This window comes from Pelophylax lessonae, assembly GCF_965119305.1.
Source record: "Pelophylax lessonae genome assembly, chromosome: 11".
Taxonomy (NCBI): Eukaryota; Metazoa; Chordata; class Amphibia; order Anura; family Ranidae; genus Pelophylax; species Pelophylax lessonae.
The window spans coordinates 180211980-180230119 of record NC_138778.1 but is presented as its reverse complement, the minus strand read 5'-3'; the positions used below and the strand labels follow the sequence as shown (position 1 = coordinate 180230119).

General features: G+C 43.2%; 1 protein-coding gene across 1 annotated transcript in view; it reads right to left on the bottom strand.

The window, feature by feature from the left end:
- MYO1D (myosin ID) overlaps nt 1–18140 on the bottom strand; it is a 181388-nt gene that overhangs the window by 75689 nt on the left and 87559 nt on the right. The window contains exons 2-3 of the mRNA XM_082271268.1: nt 8471–8679; nt 2143–2236 (exon numbers count right to left, since the gene is read on the bottom strand). Of these exons, the coding sequence (XP_082127394.1) occupies nt 2143–2236; nt 8471–8679 (303 nt within the window). The remainder of the gene's footprint in view (nt 1–2142; nt 2237–8470; nt 8680–18140) is intronic.

The window sequence follows — 18140 nt, the reverse complement described above, 5'->3', positions numbered from 1 at the left end:
TTTGTATATATAAAGTCACTGTTCACTTCCATGTTGTAGCATCTTAAGAAAGATGGACTGAGCGTCATTGAAATGTTGACATTAAAACACTGCTGTTTGACCTATCCCCACCGCAAGACCCGTGAGTGTCTGTATACTAATTTTGAATTTGTATGGATTTCTTTGTGGGTGAGCACCTGGGCATTTACCGCAGAGTGATGTGGCTGCCTCTTGGACTATTTAGAGTATATATACACGAGTATATATACACTCACTGGCCACTTTATTAGGTACACCTGTTTGGTAACATAAATTGCTAATGAGCTAACCGCATGGCAGCTCAATGCATTTAGGCATCTAGACGTGGTGAAGATGACTTTCTGAATTTCAAACCAAGCATCAGAATGGGGTAGAAAGAGGATTAAGGTAACTTTGAAAGCGACATGGTTGTTGGTGCCAGACAGGCTGGTCTGAGTATTTCAAAAACTGCTGATCAACTGGGATTTTCATCCACAACCATCTCTAGGGTTTACAGAGAATGGTCCGAAAAAAGAGAAAATATCCAGTGAGCGGCAGTTGTGTGGATGAAAATACCTTGTCAGGGGTCAGAGGAGAATACTTTAACCACTCGTTGCTAACAAGGTATGCAGAATACCATCTCTGAATGCACAACACTTTGAACCTTGAAGCAGGGGCTTGAGGGGCTACAGCAGCAAAAGACCACACCGTGTGCCACTCCAGTCAGCTAAGAACAGGAAACTGAGGCTACAATTCTCACAGGCTCACTAAAATTGGATAATAGAAGACTGGAAAAATGTTGCTTGGTCTGATGAGTCCCTATTTCAGCTGCAACATTTAGATGGTAGGGTCAGAATTTGGTGTAAACAACATGAAAACATTGATCCATCCTGCCTTGTATCAATGCCTCAGGCTGGTAATGGTGTATTGGAGTGGGGGATATTTTTTTGGTACGCTTTGGGCTGTTAGCACCAATTGAGCATCATTTAAATGCCACCGCCAACCTGAGTATTGTTGCTGACCATGTCCATCCCTTTATGACTACAGTGTACCCATCGTCTGATGGCTCCTTCCTTCCAACAGAATAATGCACCATGTCACAAAGCACAAATCATCTCACCATTGGTTTCTTGAACATGACAATGAGGTCACTGTACTCCAATGGCCTCTACACTCACCAGATCTCAATTCAATAGAGCACCATTGGGATGTGCAGCCAACAAATCTGCAGCAACTGCGTGATGCTATCTTGCCAATATGTGCCAAAATCTCGGGAGGAATTTTTCCAATACCTTGGTGAATCTATGCCACGAACAATTAAGGCAGTTCTGAAGGCAAAAGGGGGTCCAACCCGCTACTAGCAAGGTGTACCTAATAAAGTGGCAAGTGAGTGTATATTTCTTTGTTTCAATAAATAATTTAAACAGGAGACATGAACGTCCAAAAGTGTTATAGATTCTTTAAATTATGGGTTTTCAGCTTGAGCTATTGAGTTCTGTAAACAGACATTTTTCAACAGGGAAGCTTGGGAGAGCCTGAAAAGCACATCGAATGGTGCATAGTGTGCCAACTGCTACATGCCCAAGTAAAAAGAATTGTTCTAACAATAATAAACATTTCAAAGATGTAGACAATTTAATTTGTGATATGGTTCTACAACTCTCAAATTTAGCAAGCAGCTATCTTCCAGCGCTCCTAGAACCCGGTGAACCCAACAGCTCAATAAGGTTACATGAATAGAAAGAATCCAGGTGTATCAGAGGGGGGTGGGTACAGTAAATAATTTCCGGACAAATGTACTCACATGTATACATGCTCATTCATTATACAAGGGTGCAATTCACTTGCACACATAACAGCCATTCTAACACGGACCAAACATTCAACAGAATGAAGGCGGCCAGTTCTATGTGGGTTCCATTAATATTAAAGTGATAACATGCGCCTGCAGTGCATACAATCTTTACAGCTGACAGATATGTAAAATACAATAAAAGACAGATGGGAGGTAGCTGTGACACAACCCTCCTCTGGCAAAACTAATATTTTCCCAAGTTCATTGGGCTATCATTTGAATTTGCAGTTCATAAAAATGTATATTTGGCAGTTTTATCATTTCGTTGGAACTGGTCTTTTATGTCTTACCTCTCAACCTCTGCCCTCTGGCTAGGATTGGTGATGGCAGCTATGTACTGCATAATGTATTTACTGGCTTCAGTCTTACCGGCGCCGCTCTCCCCTGCAATACACAGCAAAGGATAAGTACATAGGACGATGAAAAAGATACACAAAAACATATGGGCAGAGTGGTGGTACGGTAGCTACTAATTATACCCTACAGCAAGGAAATTCTAGGTCCAAACCCCACAATAATTTATCTGCAGGAAGCGTCCCCCAAGTGCTCCAGTGTCCTTCTGAAATCCTGGATTTAGACTTTAGGTATAAATATTCCATTACGCTATGACACTGTGCGGTTGATTTACTAAAACTGGAGAGTGCAAAATTTGGTGCAGCTCAGCACAGAAACCAATCAGCTTCCAGCTTTTTTCTTTTTCTTAATTAGCAGGAAATTCTAGAGCACTTCATGCTTTCCTCTGCTGACCAGCTTTATAGAGATGCCGATTTCATTTTCCAGCAGGACTTGGCACCTGCCCACACTGCCAGTGGCGTCCCGTCTATTAGGAGCACAGGGGTGCCGCCCCCCCCCCCCTATTTATGTGTCCGGCTCCCTAATCTGCGGATTCCAATAGGGATTTATTTTTTTTAAGCACCAAAAAGTACCAATACCTGGTTTAATGATCATGGTATCACTGTGCCTGATTGGCCAGCAAACTCGCCTGACCTAAACCCCATAGAGAAGCTGTGGGGTATTGTCAAGAGGAAGATGAGACACCAGACCCAACAATGCAGATGACCTGAAAGCCACTATCAAAGAAACCTGGGCTTCCAGAACACCTCAGCAGTACCACAGTCTGAGCGCCTCCATTCCACGCCGCATTGATGCAGTAATTCATGCAAAAGGAGCCCGACCAAGTTTTGAGTGCGTACCATACTGTACATAGACATACTTTTCAGTAGGCTAACATTTGTGTATTAAAAATCCTTTTTTATTGGTTTTATATAATATTCTAATTTTCTGAGATACAGAATTTTGGATTTTCACTAGTTGTAAGCCTAAATCATCAGAATTAAAATAAATAAATGCTTGAAATATATCACTCTGTATGTAATGCATCTATATATAATAAATGAGTTTCACTTTTTGAATTGAATTACTAAAATAAATCAACTTTTTGATGATATTCGAAAAGTTTATGAGATGCACCTGTAGTGTTTTCCTGGCTGATACTGTAGATGAACCTACACCTTTTTAGATCTCACATTGCACCATTAAAACTGTTACTCTAAAGGCCCGTACACACGATAAGAAAATCTGTAGGGAAAATTCGTCCGACGATCAATCTGTCGATTTTCAGGTTGTTAGTATGGTGCTTTCGACAGCCGACTCCGACTTTTCGGCTGACAAAATCCTGATGTGCAGGCTATATCATTTTTGTCGTCCGTAATACAACGTCCGATTTTTGTCTCATTAGTACAGATTTCGACAGGGAAAAAAATCTTAAGAGCAAGACTAGGCATGCTCAGAGACAAAAGAACACATACAAAGCAATCCAACACATGACATCACTTTTGACGTAGAATTCTGTTGTACGGGAAAATTCGTATGAAAAAAAACCTCTTCACTTTCCACATCAGACTAGCATGCCACAAAAAACGGACGACAGATCATTCGATAATCTGATCATGTGTACGGGGCTTTAGACACCCTTGTGTCTCCTTTTTTCTTTACAGCATAACCCTATTGCAGAGTTTACAGCTTGTTGGCAGTCTCAGAGGATTAGTGTCAGCTGATTTTTCACCAATATGGAGAATTGCTTTGCTCCATTCTTTTTCTTAGGGGGTGTTATTTTGGAGATGCACATACCAGTGAACTGGTGGGAACTGAACCCAGAACCTTATTAGAGAATCAAAATTCGGATAAGGTGGTTACCCTGGAATTTGCCAACATTCCGGTATGAAAGTTAAAGGAAAAAAGGAATCCCCTGGGGGTGGGACTTTAAGTGGCAAAAACCAGAGCTTGAGTAAGTCAATCAAATTTTATTTATACATAGAATATAATTACAATGGTATAGACATATATAGGTCATTATACACAAATTAGCAAACTAATTAGAAACAAGTGGCCAAATGATACATCACAGATAAGAATATCTGGGATTTCCTGAAAGGGACCAGACGCGTTTCGGTTGGAAACCTTTCTCAGTGGTCCAACAGGAAGGCATCTCAGACTTATAAGAACAAGAGAAAATGGCCACAGAAAATTTATAGTAAAAAACGAGACCAGGAGAAGACCTATGGCTCGTGCTATCAGAAAGACTGCCAGACATCCACACCTCCAGGTCTGTATCTTGCTTTAAAGGAAATTCTTTTGTGCCTTATTGTTAAAAAGTTTGGTTGAGAGACACATGATGGAGATGTGAAGCGAGAGACAAGGGGGGGCCGCACCTGACCCAGAGGACTCCCATGAGGATCCCAAAGGATCAGCCCGCAATGAAAGGCGTAGTAAGGTTAATTTTCCATCGATAAGTCCCTGTATGGGAATATAGTATTCAAATCAGGAAATGTAGGATCCCGGTAAGGGAATATCCTTATGTCCCCATGGAAAGTGTGTAATGGCGGCGCACCTTATTAGTGCAATACGAAAAGGCTAACCAATGGGCTTATGATGGCAAAGACCTGCAAACACATGTAGCACCCTCCTAGGTAAGATCCTGAATAGGCCAGGCAAATTTAGTTTTTTGGCTCCCCTGTAGTCAGCGGAGCAGTTTGTGATTGCTATGGGCTGTTCTGGGCTCTGCAGGCTTCATTGCTTCCTCCTGTATTCTGGAGGATTTCAGAATATATAATGGCATACCTCCTAACGGTCCCGGATTCAGCAGGACCGTCCTGGGATTTCAAGTAAATAACAGTGTCCTACGAACCCAGGCTTGATCCCCTGCTCAGTGCCCAGCCAGCACAGCCCCCCACTTCCCCCGCCCACCAGGTCACCCGCCGCTCTATAGAATGGAAGAGGAAGGGAGGCTAGATCTGCTTCACCTCCTCCCCATGTCCCCCTGTGTCTGCCCACAAACCCCGGCGTGCAGTCAATTCTATGGCTGTAAAGGGGTCATGTGGGTGAGAATTTTGAAGCAGTGCACACAATGTCACTGCCTGGGACTCTGGAGAACTGCCAGCCTTGGGTAAGTGAACTCTCCCCCCTCTCTCTCTCTCTTTCTTCCTTCCATGTGCAATAGTGAGTGATCCTTCCTGCCTTCCATGTGCCACAGTGATCCTTCCTGACTTCCATGTTCCATAGTGATCCTTCATGCCTTCCATGTGCCATAGTGATCCTTCTTGCCTTCCATTTGTCATTGTGATCCTTCCTGCCTTCCATGTACCATAGTGATTCTTCCTGCCTTCCATGTACCATAATAATCCTTCCTGCCCTCCATGTACCATAAAAATCCTTCCTGCCTTCCATGCGTCATAGTGATCCTTTCTGCCTTCCATGTACCATAATAATCCTTCCTGCCCTCCATGTACCATAAAAATCCTTCATGCCTTCCATGCACTATAATAATCCCTCCTGCCCTCCATGTACCATATTGATCCTTCCTGCCTTATATGTGTCATAGTGATGTTTCCTGCTTTCCATGTGCCATAGTGATCCTTCCTGCCTTCCATGTGCCATAGTGATCCTTCATGCCTTCCATGCACTATAATAATCCCTCCTGCCCTCCATGTACCATATTGATCCTTCCTGCCTTATATGTGTCATAGTGATGTTTCCTGCTTTCCATGTGCCATAGTGATCCTTTCTGCCTTCCATGTACCATAATAATCCTTCCTGCCCTCCATGTACCATAAAAATCCTTCATGCCTTCCATGCACTATAATAATCCCTCCTGCCCTCCATGTACCATATTGATCCTTCCTGCCTTATATGTGTCATAGTGATGTTTCCTGCTTTCCATGTGCCATAGTGATCCTTTCTGCCTTCCATGTACCATAATAATCCTTCCTGCCCTCCATGTACCATAAAAATCCTTCATGCCTTCCATGCACTATAATAATCCCTCCTGCCCTCCATGTACCATATTGATCCTTCCTGCCTTATATGTGTCATAGTGATGTTTCCTGCTTTCCATGTGCCATAGTGATCCTTCCTGCCTTCCATGTGCCATAGTGATCCTTCATGCCTTCCATGCACTATAATAATCCCTCCTGCCCTCCATGTACCATATTGATCCTTCCTGCCTTATATGTGTCATAGTGATGTTTCCTGCTTTCCATGTGCCATAGTGATCCTTCCTGCCTTCCATGTGCCATAGTGATCCTTCATGCCTTCCATGCACTATAATAATCCCTCCTGCCCTCCATGTACCATATTGATCCTTCCTGCCTTATATGTGTCATAGTGATGTTTCCTGCTTTCCATGTGCCATAGTGATCCTTTCTGCCTTCCATGTACCATAATAATCCTTCCTGCCCTCCATGTACCATAAAAATCCTTCATGCCTTCCATGCACTATAATAATCCCTCCTGCCCTCCATGTACCATATTGATCCTTCCTGCCTTATATGTGTCATAGTGATGTTTCCTGCTTTCCATGTGCCATAGTGATCCTTCCTGCCTTCCATGTGCCATAGTGATCCTTCATGCCTTCCATGCACTATAATAATCCCTCCTGCCCTCCATGTACCATATTGATCCTTCCTGCCTTATATGTGTCATAGTGAGGTTTCCTGCTTTCCATGTGCCATAGTGATCCTTCCTGCCTTCCATGTGCCATAGTGATCCTTCATGCCTTCCATGCACTATAATAATCCCTCCTGCCCTCCATGTACCATATTGATCCTTCCTGCCTTATATGTGTCATAGTGATGTTTCCTGTTTTCCATGTGCCATAGTGATCCTTCTTGCCTTCCATGTGCCATAGTGATCCTTCATGCCTTCCATGTGCCATAGTGATCCTTCTTCCATGTGCCATAGTGATCCTTCTTGCCTTCCATTGGTCATTGTGATCCTCCCTGCCTTCCATGTGCCATAGTGATCCTTCTTCCATGTGCCTTAGTGATCCTTCCTGCCTTCCATTTGCCATTGCGATCCTTCCTGACTTCCATGTACCATAGTGATCCTTCCTGCCTTCCATGTACCATAATAATCCTTCCTGCCCTCCATGTACCATAAAATCCTTCTTGCCTTCTATGTGCCATAGTGATTCTTCCTGCCTTCCATGCGTCATGGTGATCCTTTCTGCCTTCCATGAACCATAAAAATCCTTCCTGCCTTCCATGTGCTATAATAATCCTTCCTGCCCTTCATGTACCATATTAATCCTTCCTGCCTTCTGTGTCATAGTGATCCTTCCTGCCTTCCATGTGCCATAGTGATCCTTCCTGCCTTCCATGTGCCATAGTGATCCTTCCTGCCTTCCACGTGCCATAGTGATCCTTTTAGCCTTTCATAGGCCACAGAGATCCTTCCTTCCATGTACCATAGTGTTCGCTCCTTCCTTTCTTCCATATACCATAGTGATCCTTTCTTCCATATACCATAGTGATCCTTACTTCCATACAACAGTGATCCTTCCCAAGGGTTTGTTCCTACTGGAGACTTCAGCTTGTGGCACAGCAGCCAAACCATATTTTATAGGTAAAAGGAAGCCCAGGCTTGTGTGCTGGAGCTCCCTCCCATGTAACCATTTGTCTCTTGGTGTCACTTAAACTTGTCAGAAGTGATTCATGCTGAGAACAGAGGACTGAAGCAGCAGAAAGAAATGGCAATTAGTGCTCTGGATTGAGACAAGAACACACTATAGGGCAGTGGTGGTGAAACTTGGCACCCCAGATGTTTTGGAACTACAGTTTCCATGATGCTCCACTACACTGCAGAGTGCATGAGCATTATGGGAAATGTAGTTCTAAAACATCTGGATCTGGAGTGCCAAGGCTCGTCATTACTGCTATAGGGGAATATGCTTTGTTCATACTTCATGTCTGAGGTTTACAACCACTTTAAAACGGTGCTCCAGCGCCCCCCCCCCCCCCCCCCCACAGAAAAATAAAAATTTAGCAGCTACATAAAAATGTAGCTGCAGACTTTTTAATATTACGACACTTACCTGTCCTGGAATCCAGCGATGTTTCCATCAGCTTTCGGGTGCTGCAGCCGCCATAGCCTGTAAGGGGAACTGGCAGTGAAGCCTTGTGGCATGTGCGAAGCACACTTCGCTTTCTGACCGGCCTGGCGGCGGGGAAGGAGTGCGTTTGAACTTCTGACTGACCTTGCCACGGCGAGGTAAACATTACAAAGAACAAATAAGACGACAGCCAAGAATGGTTCTAGAACAGAGAATTCACAAAACATTACCTGATATAACTATACAGGTGTCTTTACATCGTCTTTTCATGGCCTTGTACGCAGCATCGGCGATAGAGAAGAGATGCGGGGGCCTCTCATACAGCTCCCTCCCTTTATACTGTTCTATCACATCTTTCCCATAGATCGGAAGGTTCTTGTAGGGGTTCACCGAGACCACCACTTCCCCAATAAATGTGTAGATTCTTCCCTTTTCAAACCTGCAACAGACAATGGGCACACTTTAGTTTTTATAACAAATATGAGTAGAGACTACATACTGCAAAACCAATTAAACAAAAGCAACAACCATACTGGACATACTGTATTCTGATACATCAGCTATGTCACATAATATAATAGGACTTATCGGAAACCCCTGAGCTGCAGCACCATCTGTACTAAAGGTGCAAATCCCTTCCCAACTGCTGAAAGCTACATCTTCTTATACAGGGAATGGAAGGTTGGAAGGGGCACTGCTGATACCAAACTATTTGGTGTACAATGGGTAAGGTGTTTAGGCCATTGAAGCAGTTGTTTCTGTTCTATATAAATATGGCATGAGATCTTGGAGTAAGGACTCCTGCAGCAGGACAATGAGAGTATGCAGCACTAGGACTTGCCTTGCATAAAGACTTGGCGGTCTTTGGGCAGCACAGCCCTGATTTGGAAACCCATTGGTTAGAAATCGCGGTGTCAAACATCCTTTGTCGCTAGTTTCTCTTTCAAGCTGATTTGATGTAGCTGTTTTATTGAAACTGGGATACCCCTTCCACAGGGGGCAGGTGTACAGTTTTCTCTCTGAAAGTGGAAAATCTCTTATATTAGTATGGTTAAAGCCAGCCATAGATGGTGCGATTTTCCTTTCCTACAGCCACAGGTTGCAGGAAAGAAAAGCGCTCAATTACCCAATCAACACAGTTAGTGTTGTACCTTCTGCTAAGCTATTGTGTGAGCCAGTGGGGGAAGCCGTCCCGGCTGGGAGAACGCACAGTGATTATTGCTAGCAGCTATAGTCGCTGGCAATAATTGCAAAAAAAATCCGACAGGCTAGTTGTACCCAACTTGATCGATTGATTAACTTGAGTATAATCAGCCTGCCCATACATGGTTCCTCTTGCACATGGGTGAAAAAAAACAAACATTCTGTTGGTAGTCGTGAGGCTTTTTATTTTTTTTATTTTTTATTTTTAAAGGATCTAAATATAGGTGTGTTATTGTCAATGGAACATTGCACACTGCTATGTAAAGATCTGTAATGCAGTGATACATTAAGAGACGTATCAAACAAACAAAAAAAAAAAAAAAGTTACATTTGAGTGCAGGAATACGCAGGTATATACAAGCATATACACTTAAACTGAAAAAGCTAGTAGAACAATTTCACACATGTATATGTGTACACATTTACCTGCCTGTACCCGTGTATATGTGAGGTCCTTATGGAACATAATTTGCATTTTTTTTTCACTTTTTCTACTAGCAAGATCCTGCATATAAAAATCTGTAAATGATTGCATTCGTGTGCAAGCGGCTTTACTGATTATGTAGTACAGTACCAAAACTGGTCACAAGAGGGAGCCAATTTACAGTACAAATAAAGGAGTTGGAAATCTCCATCCATCTGCAGGTCTGTAGGAGAGTTTGCCTTCATACAACTGAGAAAACTACTTCATAGAGACAATTCAGGGATTATTTACATCTCTGCATTGTGTACAATATTTGCATTGACACATTGCAGTACCATACATTTTTAATAGCACCCAAACACACATGCACCGCAGCAGCAAAAATGCAGTATTGTGTATTGGAAGCCCATGGATTTCAATGGGTTGCCTTAATGCAATGCATGTAACATATAAAGCATGGTAAAGCGCATGCACTAACACAACACACAGATGTAAATGAGCCCTAGGTGATATTTTTTTTTTGTTTTGTTTTGCTACCAAGAGACCAAGTGGATGGCTTAACGATATTAACATACATATCCCTGGAGCGTAATTCATCGGACATCTCCTTTGAGCCTCGTTTACCTAAAAGGTATTTAAATATACAGCTTGATGTGAACAACTTAAATCGAAAACATTTCTTTTTTTATTGCCCTTTTTATACCGGTTGGAACATTTTCACTCTCTTCCTGTCCCAGTGACAACATTAACCAAGACAGGAAAAAAAGGATCTCTCTAATAAAGGCACACACTGCAATAAAAACAGTAAAGTGAGAAAGAATTAGATGTCAGGTTTTAAGTATTGTTGTCTTTATCTCAGTTGGGGGAGATGACCTTTTACTTGGTCACCAGGAGGAAGGCGAGGAGAAGTTTCCCCAACTGGGACACATACAACAATAAAAACCTGACAGATTAAGACCTACACGATAAGAGACGATCTCTGTTCACTGAATGTTGTTTTTCTATTCAACCACTTGCTGACCAGGTCTTTTCTAGAACTTTTTGCTCAAAATACCACTACAGATTACGCAATCTTTTTGTAAAATATAAAAGATGATGTTACGCCAAGTAAATAGATACCCAACATGTCATGATTTAAAATTGTGCTGGGGCAATCTACGGTACTTAAAAATCTCAATAGGGGACACTTGAAAAATATTTACAGGTTACCTGTTGAGAGTTACATAGGAGTTCTTGAGCTAGAATAATTGCTCTCGCTCAAGCGGTCGCGGCAATACCTCATGTGTGGTTTGAACACCGTTTACATATGCGTGCGTGACTTACATATACATTTACTTTTGCACTTTTTTACTTTTTATGTTTACACTGTCCTTTTATTTTTTTAATCACTTTTTTCCTATTACATGGAATTAAAACATCCCTTGTAATAGAAATAAAGATGATAGGTCCTTTTTATTGAGAGATCTGGGGTTAAAAAGACCCCAAATCTCTCATTTACCTTTAACCACTTAAGCCCCGGAGGATTTGGCTGCTAAAAGACCAGGGGTTTTTTTTGCGATTTTTTACTGCGTGACTTTAACGGACAATTGCGCGGTCGTGCGACGCTGTACCTAAACGAATTTGACGTCCTTTTTTTCCCACAAACAGAGCTTTCTTTTGGTGGTATTTGATCACCTGTGCAATTTTTTGATCATGCGCTATAAACAAAAAAAGAGCGTAAATTTTGCAAAAATAACAATATTTTTCACATTTTTTTATATGAAATTCCCCCCAAAAAAAAATGTAACAATCTAAATTTTTTAACATTTTCGGCCAATTTGTTTTATGCTACATATGTTTGGTAAAAAAACAAAATCGCAAAAAGCGTATTTTGATTGGTTTGCGCAAAAGTTATCGCGTTTACTAACAAAGGGAAAGATTTTTGTCATTTTTGGTGTTTTTTTTTTTAACGCGTAATGGCGGCGATCTGCGATTTTTTTTCGGTACTGCGACATTGCGGCGGACAGATCGGACCCTTGACTAACATTTTTGACACTTTTGGGGTTACCAGTGACATTACTGCAGTAATCAGTGCTATACATATGCACTGTTACTGCAAAAATGACACTGGCAGGGAAGGGGTTAACTGTATTGGAGAGGGAGGGGTTAAGTGTGTCCTAGGGGCGTGATTCTAACTGTATAGGGACATGGCAATTGGTGTAAAAACAAAGATCAACGGTCCTACATAGTAGAACCGTCTGATCTTAATTTTTACACCAGGGAGAATGACGGACGGCTTGTTTACATAAGCCGCTCCGCCTTTCTCCCTTCACCGGAGCGATCGTAGTGTGACCGGCGGACATCGGGTCCGCCGGTCACACGCACTGACTTGTCAGTGAACGATCCCGCAATTGGCTCTCAAGTCAGTGACAGGCGAGTGACGTACCCATGACCGCCGCAGTATATAGTCGTGCGGCGGTCGGCAACCGGTTAAAAGCAAAAGTTAAAAAAAGAACCAAAAAAAAAAAAAAAAATGAATTCACTATGGCCCGGGAACCGGAAGTGACGTCATGACATCTCTTCAGTCCCCCAAGGGCTTAGTGATGAGTGGCGGCCATCTTGGCCTCACTCTTCTCCATATCCAGCTACTGCCAGCGTCGGATCACTCCCGGGCTTCACTGATCGGTCAGGTGAGCCCGGGAACGACCGGGAAGCGGCGTTACTTCTAAAAGTGATCCTGCACTGAATCTGCCCATGGGACCACTTTTATTTGAAAGAGAATCGCCTGCAGTAAAAAAAGCTAGTCCTGCCATAACCTCGGTATTTAACGTCAAACAAATGATGTATTTTTACTATAGGCCGGTTGGCAACAATTACAAAGAATTCGATGGCTGAATATGGAAAGCTATGTAAATGTATGATGTGAGCTACAAAGGTAGCCTGTATTACTGCCTGTTTATGGTGTAGAGGTAGCTGTCACCATGGAAGACATTCAATGAAGGTTATCAAACAAAATGGATCTATTTACCAATCAATAGTCGGTTAAAGGTACCACATCCCAATTATATTGAAGAGACAGGAATTGAAGTGGTGTGGGGCATAGGTGGAGACTTTGTAAGGTACTGTCTCAGACCAATAGTAATAGTATAGTACTACTCCAGGGAATAGGTATAAAAACTTTTATTTATATTTGCATATCAAATAGACAAAAAAAGAGGGGGGAAGACCGGAGAACAAAAAATATATAAATACATACAAGATCAAACATACATAGTACAAACAAGTCTCAGCAAGTTGTAAACCTCTTATTTTTGCAGTTGTGTTGGAATCACCAGGGAATACTATGGGGACCAGATATGTCCGGTGTGACCCCATGTATTTCTTTAGATATACAACTAATTCACTACCCTACATGTTTCGCGGTGTGATCCGCTTCTTCAGGGGTACAAGTATATGTTCAGAGGGACAACTGTAGAGTGATTAAAACAAAGAAATAAATTAGGAAACAATCTATTATAACATTTTTTATGTTTATAATAATTCTATGAAGGTTATTGTTACTTTACAAAACACTCAAATATATTCAAACAGGAAAACCCGACAGTTCCTGGAATTCATAAAAGGCCGTTGAGATGTGTCGCAGCCCTTGCCGCGCTCTGAAAAGCGATCCACTGCAGATCACTGAGGACGTTTGACAGGTGGCTAGAAGGCAATATGTCGCCTCCTCTTCACTTTAAAAAGTCAAAGCCACTGGATTGCAACTGTATGCATCTATTGCAGGGTAGCTGTGGCACAGTTCTATTTGCTTAAATGGGTTGCGTTCGGCAGTGGTAATGCCCGATGAATGGGGCATGGTTTAATTTTGGCATGTGTACAGTCCTGAGCGGCAGTAAAACCGCAGCTCAACTACCTGCTTTTATTGCTCTCTGGCCACCTATGTGAACAAGCACAAAGAACATCCTAAGTACAGGACCTGTCGGTTGTGTGCAAAAGGAGTTTGCAAAAATAGAACCCCGTCAGTAGTCTAATCAGCCGAGGTGCCCGGAGTAAGATATATAAAAATGGGTAGGAGTCAGCTTAACTGAACAAATATTTGGTGAAATAAAGAAACTATTTGTTCAGCACAGCTGATGACCCCTACCCATTTTAACATTTCCTTTTCCAGGCGCCTCAGCCGATCAGACTACTGACAGGTTCTTTTTCACAAACTCCTTTTGCACACAACCAACTCCTTGCACCCACCTAGAATCCTAAAGAGGACCCAGGATGGGAACACACAAGGCTTAGAGAGCTACCACCTCTTCCATGCGTGAAGATGGGTTTTCTCCATCTGCAAACTCAGAAGGGTGCTTGTTTTCCTACGCTTTTGGGTGACTGCAGCCTCAACAGATTGTTTCTTTCTCCTTTCTGTTCCACCTACTGTGGAATAATTATTTTGGGTAAAACGTAAAACATCATATCACTTTTGACGCAATTTACTACACTATAAGGCAGTGGTTGTCAACTAATGAGCGAAAGGGGGCCTCAAATGTGGTCCTTACATCACCAGGCCCGGATGGCCTACATCCGAGAGTACTCAAGGAACTCAGTAAGGTTATATCTAGACCACTGTTCCAGATCTTTGCTGACAGTATTAGGACAGGAGATGTACCAGGGGAGTGGAGGAAAGCTAACGTGATTCCGATATTCAAAAAGGGTCAGAGGCATATCCCGGGAAATTATAGGCCTGTCAGTTTGACATCAATAATATGTAAACTTCTGGAGGGGATAAGGGACTATATCGTAGAGTTTGCTAAAGACAACAACATCATCAGCAGTAATCAGCACGGGTTTACAAATGGGCGTTCTTGTCAAACCAATCTCTTAACATTCTACGAGGAGGTGAGCTGTGAGCTAGATAGGGGCAGACCAGTGGATGTGGGGTACCTGGATTTCGCTAAGGCGTTTGATACAGTTCCCCACAAGCGCTTAATTTATAAAATAAGGTCTGCAGGTATCGACAGCAGGGTTTGCTCTTGGATACGGAACTGGCTAAAAGGGCGTGTCCAAAGGGTGGTAATAAACAGCGCATACTCAGACTGGTCTGAGGTAGTAAGCGGGGTCCCCCAAGGCTGGGACCAACCTTGTTCAATTTATTCATAAACAGCATTGAGGACGGGATCAATAGTTCGATATCAGTTTTTGCGGATGACACAAAATTGGGCAGGGCAATAACTGCACAGCATGAAGCAGATATCCTACAGAATGAGGCAGCAAAGCAAGCAGAATATTAGTATGCATAAAGAAAGGGATGTATTCCAGAGATAAGACTATAATCCTTCCACTTTATAAAACTCTGGTCCGACCGCATCTGGAGCATTCTGTCCAGTTCTGGTCGCCAGTCCTCAGGAGGGATGTGTTGGAGCTGGAGAGAGTCCAGAGAAGGGCAACTAAACTAATTGGGGGATTGGAGGACCTTAATTATGAAGAGCGTCTGCAATCGCTTGATTTATTCTCCCTGGAGAAGAGACGCCTGAGGGGGGACATGATAGCAATTTTTAAATATCTCAATGGGGATCTCAGCTTAGAAAAAAAGCTGAATGAAAAAACAAATTTAAACCCGTGCTGCACAATAGTGATAAATTATTCAGTGATAAACTGTGAAAGTGTGCAGCTGCTGCAAACACTAAGAAAATTTCTTAGAATAAATGAATAAAAAACAAATTTATGCAGCGCTAGCAACAAATTAGTGACAATAATAAAAATTAAAATATAAATTCAATATATAATGCTAAAAATATATCATTGCATTAAAGTGCATACATTTCTGTAATAATTATATAAAGTGCATGATTAAACTAAAAAATAAATATAATTTTCAAGTGAAAGGTTTAAAGTGCGTAAATAAATAATATGGTGAAATAAAGTCCTTATTGATGATCCAATAGGTGCCAAAGTGCCAAGTGAATAAAGGTGCTTATGAGGTGAAGGTGCCCTCTTGGTTCCCCACTCACCGGATTATGATTGTAAAAAAGCCCTTGATTTTATTGCACATTCGCCCAGGATCTGGTGAGGGATTCCTTCGATGTGACCTCCGAGTTGAAATCGTCTCCGATATCACCATTAAAAGAAAAGAGGGCCATACATCGTGAAGTACGTAAGGTTAATTTTATTTCCCCAAAAGCGATTCAATACTTACAGGATAAAAAAGTTATATGAGCATATAACAAGCAAAGCAAGTGGCGCCGCTCTTAGTGTGCGTTCCACATACAGGAAGTTCCCGACCGGAAATGACGTTACGTCCGCAACCGGAAGTGCGTCAACGCGTTTCGCCGTCACACACAGCGTCTTCAAAGAAAAGACTAGAAAAAAAGCTGTTCAGTCGAAGGGATTCCATGAGGACTCGAGGGCATACAATGCGATTAGAGGAGAAGCGTTTTAATCTCAGGCAACGTGGGGGGTTCTGTTAGGGCTACAAGATTGTGGAATTCTCTACCACAAGAGGTGGTTTCTGCGGGTAGTATGGTGGCTTTCAAAAGACTCTTAGACGTACATCTCAAGGATCAGAACATTCAGGGCTATGTGAGATGATTACAGCCACACACACCCACACAGGTTGAACTGGATGGACTATTGTCTTTATTCAACCTCACCTACTATGTAACTATGTAATAGATAATTTTCAATATGTGTAATGCTTGAGAGGACCAGAAACTACAGACCTAATAGAGGAAATAAGGGTCAGAGCGTGTGGACATGCTACAATTTTGGCTGGGGATATGCTGCAGAAGACAATATGAAACTGGGAACAGGTTACCTGAGGTTAGTAGAGATCAATGCCATTACCCCAATCTATGTTCCCACTACAGACTGCTGAGGTCCAAAGGCCACACATCATATACCAAAGGGCCCAATGCGAACCTTGGGCAGCAGGTTGGTCACCAGAGCTTTCCTGTCTCCCTCCCCTTTTTTCCAGTTGACACCCCAAACCACACCTGAGATTACTAGCCAGCTCTTATGGGCCGAACATTTCAGGCCTTGCTGGACCACCACACCACAACCTCTAAATAAAATAAAACTACCTGAATTTGTTGCTGTAGGCTGTCATGGTCTCACCTTCTTGCTGTTCTCCTTCGTTTGACATGTGCTGGCGGCCATCTTGGTTTCTGGGTTTCTTGTAGCCTCCCACCCTGCGGCTCCTCCTTCCCACTGGGAGGAGCTGGATGCCTAGCTCATATATATAGGAGGTCTGTGGCTTCAGTTCCTTGCTTGGTCCTCCTGTGTTCACATGCTTCTAAGACTGCTGCTGCTTCTGGTCCCTGATCCTGGCTTCGTCTGACTACCCTGCTGGTTCCTGATCCTGGCTTCGTCTGACTACCCTGCTGGTTCCTGATCCTGGCTTCGTCTGACTACCCTGCTGGTTCCTGATCCCGGCTTCGTCTGACTACCCTCCTGGTTCCTGACCTCTGGCTTCGCAAGGACTCTGCCTCGGTTTCGCCATCCGTTTGGACTTTTGCTTTACAGCTTGATTTTCAATAAAGCCTTCTTATTTTCACTTATCTGTTGTTGTCGTCTGGTTCATGGTTCCGTGACATTAGGACCAAGCCATGAATTCTGACGGTACAGGGCCATCCTCGCTACCCACGCTGGTTGCCAGACTTGATCAGCAGGATCACCTGTTGGGTCGGTTCGCCGTGGCGTTGCAAACCCTGCTTGAACGCACGGCTCATTTCGCTCCCGTTGCCGATGGGTCGGTTGTCGCTCCTGGGCCCGCTCCTACTGCCGCTCCGGTTGTTGCGCCAGAGTCTACCCCGACACCTGTTGTTGCGCCTGCGGTGTTTCGGGGTATGACCGGTTCTGCCCCCCTTCCACAGCGCTTTGGGGGAGAGCCAACTCAGTGCCGAGGTTTCCTTAACCAGGTGGGCATTTATTTCGAGTTGCTGCCACATGCCTTTCCTACTGAGAGATCAAAGGTGGGCTTCTTAATTTCGCTGCTCTCGGACAAGGCCTTGGCCTGGGCCAGCCCTTTATGGGAGAACAACAATCCGGCGGTTGCCGAGTTTTCCGGTTTTGTTGCTTCTCTTCGGAGGGTATTCGATGTGCCGGCTCGTGCTGCCTCTGCTGCGAAGCTCCTTATGTCCATCAGACAGGGTTCACGATCCGTAGCTGAATACGCCATTGAGTTTCGTACCCTGGCAGCAGAGGTGGGCTGGAATAATGAGGCTCTGGTCGCTGCTTTCTCTCATGGTCTCTCGGATGCCTTGAAGGATGAGGTTGCAGCTAAGGACCTACCAGTGGAGCTCGAGTCTCTTATT